At 63.8% G+C, this 7,510-nt stretch overlaps 1 protein-coding gene across 4 annotated transcripts; it reads left to right on the top strand.

Annotated features, from left to right (window-relative positions):
* The first annotated feature begins 229 nt into the window (after positions 1–229).
* On the top strand, positions 230–7,136 carry KIFC2 (kinesin family member C2). Of its 4 annotated transcripts, none has more exons than XM_019630149.1 (18): positions 235–593; positions 825–906; positions 1,108–1,259; positions 1,375–1,513; positions 1,676–1,800; positions 1,881–1,946; positions 2,036–2,164; positions 2,503–2,580; positions 2,749–2,812; positions 2,889–2,998; positions 3,452–3,560; positions 3,668–3,825; positions 5,411–5,515; positions 5,598–5,719; positions 5,825–5,948; positions 6,032–6,161; positions 6,252–6,508; positions 6,617–7,136. In XM_019630149.1, the coding sequence occupies exons 1-18, from the start codon at positions 495–497 to the stop codon at positions 6,869–6,871; spliced, it is 2,304 nt and encodes a 767-aa protein (XP_019485694.1). In that variant the 5' UTR covers positions 235–494; the 3' UTR covers positions 6,872–7,136. The 4 variants fall into 4 exon arrangements, with proteins under 4 accessions (XP_019485692.1, XP_019485694.1, XP_019485695.1 ...); XM_019630148.1 differs by having other exon boundaries at positions 236–593; positions 2,698–2,812; XM_019630147.1 differs by having other exon boundaries at positions 230–593; positions 2,698–2,812; positions 6,032–6,508.
* Positions 7,137–7,510: the final 374 nt, after the last annotated feature.

Raw genomic sequence — 7,510 nt, 5'->3', positions numbered from 1 at the left:
GGGGGGGCGGGGTGGTAAAAGGGGGGATATGGCCTGTCTGAAAGAGAAAGGGGGCGGGGCCGCGAAGGGAGGGGCGGTAGTAGGCTGGGCGGGGCTGAAAGTGCAAGAGGCGGGGCTGTGAGAGAAGGGGCTAAAAGAGGGCGGGGAGGTACTCCCAGGGGAGGAGAGGTGGGATGCTCGTGGGTTCTAAAGGGAGAGAGGAGTGGGAGCTAGAAGGGATTCTGAGAAAAAGGAGTGCGGGGGTCGTGGGCGATCTCAGCCTGGGGACTCCACGAAGTAGGGGTGGGGGCGCGGGGCAGGTGTCCGGGTGCAGCCCAAGGGATACCTCCCTCTGGCACCCATTTCGTCGGGTACGCGCCCTCCGCCCGCGGGAGCCGGGCCGTGGGGGCGACCGCCCCGAGCATGCGCACCCGTTCTGCTGCGGGTAGGCGCCGAGTCCAGGCGCGGGGACGCGGGGCGGCACGAAGTGGGGCCCTCTGCCGCCCCGCGCTCCCATGTACGCCTTCTACTCGCTGCTCATCTACATCTTCTACAGCCTCTTCCGCAGGGATGGCGGGGCCGCGGCAGCCGCCGACCCCAGGGACACCGCCCAGGTGAGCGGGGGCGGACGCTGCACGGCTGGCGACTCCCTTCCCGAGAGCTGGTTGTGTAGGCCCGCGCAGCGTAGGTCCCCAGGGCGCTGACGCTGTGGAGGGGAGCCATGTCGAGGACCCCGTCTCTGTTTTGGTATTGAAAGCAGAGACCTCAGCTCCAGCACCTTTGGTTCAGTCACCGGAGGGAGGCCGCCCGGCCTCTCCTCAGGGGCTCCTCCGCTCCCTCCCTAGAGTGCCCGCTGCAAGCCTGGGGGCCGCCGCCGCGCCGACCAACCCACGGCAGAACTATGGACCGAGCTGACTGGCCTGGTCGGTAGGTGCTGTCGTGCATCCGGAACCTTGCGTCCCCGGGGCCTTGAGGGAACTCCTCCGTTCGAGAGAGGAGAAGGTGTCCGTGACCTCATTGCGATGGAGGGACCCGGCACTTGCCATCTGGTGGTCTAGCCTCCAGCATGTGACCCAGCACGCCTCTCCCCTCCCCCCACTCCCCACTTCCCACTCCCTGGCTTCGCAGGCTGCTCCGAGTCTGAGGATGCTCCAGGAGCGGGAGCGGAGGGCCGGCCGGCCGAGGTCTCCCTGGAAGAGGCTCTCGTGCGTCTTGCTGAGTTCCTGTCAGTCCAGCTGGGGGCGGAAGAGAGCTGCGGGTACCCTCCCGATCTGAGCAAGGTGAGCCTGGCTGAGGCGTCCTTCTCCAGCGACCCGTCCTTTCTTCCCAGTCCTTGTGGCCTCCACACCCGTTCCCCCTCAGTCTCCTGCATTCTGATTCTTATCTCCTTCACAGCCTGGTGATGTCCCCCCACTGTTGACTGTGACTGGTCAGCTCTTGGCCCTCCTGGCATGGATTCAGAGCCCCAGGGGGAGGCAGCCCCCGCCCCAGGGAACTCAGCCAGCCTCAGGAGTGCAGTCCCCCGCTCCTGCTGGTGCGTAAGAAGTCGTGAGTTAAAAAGGGAGTGTGTTGAGGTAGTGAAGCCCACCAGAACCTGAGCGACCTCGAGTGTGGGGTCCCAAGCCCCACCCTGCTCCTGAGTTGTCCCCACTTCAAGCCAAAGATTTCAGTCCTAACTGGGCCCACCCCACCCCAGGATCCACATCCCAAGAGGAAAGCCCTTCCCTTTCACCAAGAGGTGAGGCCCAGGGGCAGCAGCCCCCCCAGCTGGAGGAGGACCAGAGGGCTTGGCAGCGGCTGGAGCAGCTCATCCTTGGACAGGTGAGAGGCCCAAGAGGCAGCAGGGAGTGGGGGTGAGCTGGAAGGAGGTGCTCCACCCTGTACCCCTTCCTCCTTCCCAGTTGGAAGAGCTGAAGCAGCAGCTGGAACTGCAGGAGGAGGAGCTGGGCCGACTGCGCCTAGGAGTGGTGAGGCTGTGGGGGACAGGGCTCAAGGAGGGGCCGGGAGAGAGGGCCTGGGCTTTCAGGTGAGTCCAGAGCCCTTCCCTGTCCTCCAGGGGGCGACAGACTCCGAGAAAAGGGTTCAGCACCTAACCCTGGAAAACGAGGCCCTGAAACAGAGCCTGACCCTCACTCGGGACCTTCTGAGGCACTGGGGTCCCGGCCCCCGCGCCAGGGCCCCCCAGGTATTCTCCTTAGCTGCCATTGTCCCTGCAGTCTGGGGCTCCTGCAGCACTGCCCAGGCTTCCTTAGGACCTCGTGATCACTGCAACAGAGGCTGGGGCCCAGACTGTGTACAGGCCCAGAGGTGGTTTTCGCAGGACAGCCCCATCAAGGAGACTGATGCCCATGGGAGAATCTCTCCCCACACCCTGTGGTCCTCTGACCCCAGGAGAGCAAGGGACTTGGGGAAAGAGCCTTGCGTGGATTCTTGACTGGCTCGGCCTCACCTGTGAACCAGGGCTGCTAGAGTGCTATTGCCCCCAGGTCCCCATACCTCACGTGGCCCCTACCTCCCCTGCAGGAGGAGGCAGAGGCACTGGTGGAGCTCCAGGGCCGGCTTCAGGAGGCCCAGGACACCACAGAAGCCCTCCGAGTCCAGGTGGGCCCTGGGCCCAGGGGCAGGGAAGACCGGGGCCCTGGATGGGGGGCATCTGAGGCAGGGCTTGGTGAGTACCCGTGCCCTCAGTGACGGGTGGGATGGGGTGGGGTGGGGCAGCTGGGGGTGCAGGAGGTGCAGCTGCAGGGCCTTCGGGGGGCCCTCCGGCAGCTCCAGCAGGAGACTGAGCAGAACTGCAGAAGGGAACTGCAGCAGGTGCACGGGAAGCTGGCAGGTGAGGCCTGGGGCCGGGGGCTCATGGGATGGCCACCGGTCCTGGGCTTTTCCTCACAACAACCCGCCCCCACTAGGACTTCGGGCACGCATGGCCAGCCTGCGTCAGGGCTGTGGGGACCTCCGAGGCCTGGTCAGCACCTTTACCCAGAGCTGTCAGGGTTCACTGAGCGAGGCCCGGGGCCAGGTCAGGACCACTGCTCCCCTCTAGTGTGTGCTCCCTGGGCAGCCCGGTCACTGTTCTTCCCTTCCCAGCCCCAGGGAGTCGCCTCCTCAAATGGAGGTGGTAGGCTCCAGAACCAGGACAGCTCCTATGACCCAGGGTGTGATCTCACGTCCGGGTCTCACTTTTGTTCTGTGCAAACTGGGGTGACAGTGAATCCCTCACAGGCTTGGTTGAAAAGCCCAGAGGAGGTAGATGATGTCCTTGCCTATGATCCTCCTGGTTCCTGGGCTCCTTTCGTGGCTTGTTGAATAATGCCCCTGGGGCCCCAAAGTCCCTGAAAGTGTGGATGACCACAACTGGTGGCCACATGGTGGCTCCACATCGCCCTCGGCGCCCCACCCCACCCCATCCCACCACCAGCTCCTTGACTGCCCCCCACTGCCTTTCTCACTTCCCTGCCCTCTCCCCACCCAGGTATCCTGGGCCTTGGGGGCACTGTCAGCCAGTGGAGCTGGGATTCAGCTCCCCGAGGAGCAGCAGGCGCCCCCAGTTGGATGCCCAGGGCGGCTGCTGGAGCTCAAGGGTATGGCTGCCTGGGGAGCAGGGGGTGGGGTGGGCAGGCCAGAGGAAGCAGGGCCTTTCCATGCTTCAGGGCTGGTAGGGGACCCACTGAGCTGATTTCCACCCCAGGAAATATCCGTGTGCTGTGTCGGCTGAGGCCAGGGACACCCTCCAGCCTGGTGAGCTCGGAGCCAGGCCCGGGCGGCACTGTCACCACCTGCTATCGAGGACGCCGGCACTGCTTCAGCCTGGACTGGGTCTTCCCTCCAGACGCCAGCCAGGAGGAGGTGATGCTCCACTTGACGTCTGTGCTCACCCCCCCGCAGAGTCCTCAGGGGCCTCTTGGCTCCCTTCCCTGACCTGCCTTCCCAGGAGGGAGAGTGGCTAGGTTCCAGCAGGGAAAGAAGGCAGGGGGTCTGGGAGGCAGGACTGGCAGCTGAGCTAGGCACCTCCTTTCCTTCTGGGGGTTTCCCAAGCTTTGCAAGTCCCAGGGAAACCGATCCATTGGTTTAGGCGTGAAGGTTAACATTCTCAGGAATGTTAACATAGGAAAATGGACCTGTCTAAGGTGATCAGTGCTCACGCAGGGCCTGCTGCGGAACATGGCTAGGGTGCTGCTGTGGTGGGACAGTTCTGTGGCCTTCTCCCAGGCTTCATTGGCAAACCCACTGCTCTCTGGGGGTGCAGAGTCGGCCCCATGTGAGGGCAAGCACAAGGTGGGCAGAGGGGGGCGCTGGTGAACAAAGCACCTCTAGCCTCAGGGCTGCCCCCGGGACCCTGCACAAACCCTGCCCTCCTGCCTGACCGAGCCCACCACCCCACTTCACATCCACCTTCACAGCTGTTTACAAACACTGCCACCAGAACTTCTAGGGCTCAGGCAGGGGAGGCCCAGGCCCAGGAGTGGGTTAGAGAAGGGGCAGAGCTGGTGGAGTCTCACCCCTATTCGCTTCAGAGGGACCCACGGTGCGATGAGTGTCTGTTGGGTGGCCAGGGATCCCTCCCCCACTTCCTGGGGTACCACGGCTGTTTTCCACCAACATCGCCTTCCTGTGTTAATCCCACATATTACCCCCAGCATCAGCCTACCCCAAACTGTAGCCCTACACAGGGTGCCCTTGTACTGGACAGGGCCCTCCTCAATTCACTGCGTGTGAATGAAAGAACCAAAGGCATCTGTCTCCCTCACTTGAGTCCTATACCCCTGCAATGGCACCACAGTCATGCCCAGTTCTTCCTTCCAGGCATGGGGTCTTAGTGACCTTGAGCAATTCTGGATTCTGCCCTTAGTTGGGCAGAACTGACAAGCTCAGTCAGTTACCAGCCACCTTCTGGGCAAAAATGCTGGCCATGTCATTGCTCAAAAGGCTGCTGTTGGTGTCCAGTTGCCAATAGGACACAAGTCCCAGACCCATCTCCCCCTCAGCCACCTCTCTGCACCCTCACCGGGGCCCAGGTTCCAGCAATCCTGATGGTCCAGCATTCCACATGCCCCACCCATAGGCCGTTCTGGACTCATCCTTTGTGTGGCACAGGTTACCCCATAACCCTCACAACAGGTACCACTACAGTCTCTACCTCACAGAAGAACACCTCCAATCACACCCAGGGGTTTGAACCTGGCAGTCTGGGCTCTTGGCTGTTGCTCCCCAGGCCTCAGTGGTGGTCAGGGCTCCAATACCCCCCTATCGCCAGATCCCGCCTCCTGTCACACCCCTTGCCTTTGCCTGGCACGTTCTTGCAAATGCCATCTTCTCCAGGGAGGCTCCTCTGCCTTCAGCGAGCTCCTCCCAGAGCCATCCAGGGAAATGAAATCTATTCACACCTTGCCCCAGGCTCCATTGCTCAGGACTCCTCCCCCCACACCCCTAGGTCTTCAGGGAGTTGGAGCCCTCTGTGCTGTCCTGCCTCCAAGGCTACAGCGTCTGCATTTTCACCTACGGCCAGACTGGGACCGGGAAGACCTACAGCATGGAGGTGGGAAGAGGGGAATCTGGGTGGCTCTTGGGGCCAGGGGCTGGGATGTGAGCCTGGATGTGGCACCCCACCTCGTCCCCAGGGCCCACCTGAGGACCCCGGCATAGCTCCTAGGGCACTGCAGTCACTGTTCCGGGAGATGAGGACTGGAAGGCAGCACCGCGTGACTCTCAGCATGGTGGAGATCTACAACGAGGCTGTCAGGTCAGCCTTACCCTGGCTGTCTCCTACCAGCCTCTGGCCCCTGGCCCTTCCGCCCCGCCCCGCCCCCCAAGAACCCCGGAACCAAGTCCTCCCCTTTCTCACCAGGGACCTCTTAGCCCCGGGTCCTCCCCAGCGCTTGGCTGTGAGGCAGGGCCCAGCAGGCCAGGGGGGAATCCAGGTGGCTGGCCTCACCTACTGGGACGTTCCCAACCTGGAGACGCTGCATCAGGTAAGGCGCCCAGTGGGTCGCGCAGCCCTCCAAGGCTCTGCCCTGTGTTCGCACCTGGTAAGCTCTGTCGTTGCGCCCTCCAGATGCTGAGCCTCGGGAGGAGCAACCGGGCCACTGCGGCCACCGCAATGAACCAACACAGCTCTCGCTCGCACGCGCTGGTCACGCTGACGCTGCGCGCGGCGTGCCCTCCGCGCGGTTCAGGCACCGCAGGTACCACCGTCGTCCGGGCTCTGCGCTGTGGGGGGCGTCGCTACACCAGTGACTGGAGTTCCCTCCACGTGGGCTCGCTCGCCCCTGCAGGCACACTGCACCTGGTGGACCTGGCTGGATCCGAGCGTGCCTGGAAGGCGGGGGCGGTCTGCAGGGCGCAGGGAGGCCCTGACGACGCCCAGCGTCTGCGGGAAGCACGGACCATCAACCGCTCGCTGCTGGCGCTGGGTGGTGTGATGGCCGCGCTGCGAGCCCGCCGGCCACACGTGCCCTTCCGCGACTCGCAGCTCACGCGCCTGCTGCAGCCGGCGCTGGGCCCCGGCGCCACTGCGCTGCTGCTGCTGCAGGTGCGGACCGCGGCACAGGCGTGAAGCTGGACGCAAGGCAGCGGGAGGGTGGTTTGCATGCTAGGCGCCGCCCACTCGGGCCCGCCCAACACAGCCGCTTCCCCGCAGATCTCTACGCGCCCGGAGGATCTCGGCGAGACCGTGTGCTCGCTCAAGTTCGCCGAGCGAGTGAGCAAAGTGGAGCTGGGACCGGCCCGGCGCCGCAGGGTCCCGCGTTCTGGGACGCCTTCCTCCCTCAGCACCGACACACCCCTCACCGGGACCCTCTGCACCCCAACACCGTCCCCTGGCAGCCCTCCAAGTCCCGGCCCCGACAGCTGTTCCAGGTCGGCCCTCGCGCCCCCAGAGGACCTGCCCTCGTAGTTATGCCCAAGACGTCTGGGCCTCTGCCGGCAGAGGCAGCGAAGTCCCTGCACTTCCACAACCTCCTTGACTTGAGCCCTCCCTTCCCCCACTCCCAGCGAAGAGTGTTCTGCCCCGGGGAACAACTGCCGGCCCCCTCGGCCCAGGCCCTCAGTTCCCTCCTTATCACCATTTGCTGTTATCACAGCACCCGGCAGGGGGTCCCAGAGCTGCCACAGTCGCCACCAAAAATCAGAATTGGCATTAAATGTTGTCTGTTCCTTTACTGTTATCTTCCCCACTACCACCACCAAAACCAGGTATGGTCCCAGTTCCCATACCCTTTCCCCAAAAAGGTGCTACCTCCTTCCCAGACAGTTGAGGGATGCCAGGACTTCAGGCTAGAGCCGCCATTAGGTTCTCCCTCCCCCAGCCCGGGGTTGGGGGGGTGGGGTAGGGAGGGGAGGTGACAGATGGTGATGGATGGAAGGATGGACAGAGGGCCAGAGAAGGTGAGACCAGGAAGGGGACAGGAAGGGCTACTCTAAGTGGAGCCCCACTCCTCCCAGCCTTGCCTCTGGGGGTAGGAGAGGCATGACTGACCATCAGGGCCAGGGTGGTGACCAACTGGACCACAACCCTTTGTGGGATAGTCCAATA

This window comes from Hipposideros armiger, unplaced genomic scaffold (genome assembly GCF_001890085.2).
Source record: "Hipposideros armiger isolate ML-2016 unplaced genomic scaffold, ASM189008v1 scaffold_897, whole genome shotgun sequence".
Classification (NCBI taxonomy): Eukaryota; Metazoa; Chordata; class Mammalia; order Chiroptera; family Hipposideridae; genus Hipposideros; species Hipposideros armiger.
This window is presented reverse-complemented; position numbering and strand designations above follow the sequence as displayed.

Bases quoted from the DNA above. Each gene is read 5' to 3' on its own strand.
- KIFC2 (XM_019630147.1), top strand. From the start codon at position 495: ATGTACGCCTTCTACTCGCTGCTCATCTACATCTTCTACAGCCTCTTC. The intron at 1,514-1,675 runs GTGCGTAAGAAG...ACCCCACCCCAG, and splicing joins GCAGTCCCCCGCTCCTGCTG to GATCCACATCCCAAGAGGAA. The intron at 5,516-5,597 runs GTGGGAAGAGGG...CCTCGTCCCCAG, and splicing joins GGAAGACCTACAGCATGGAG to GGCCCACCTGAGGACCCCGG.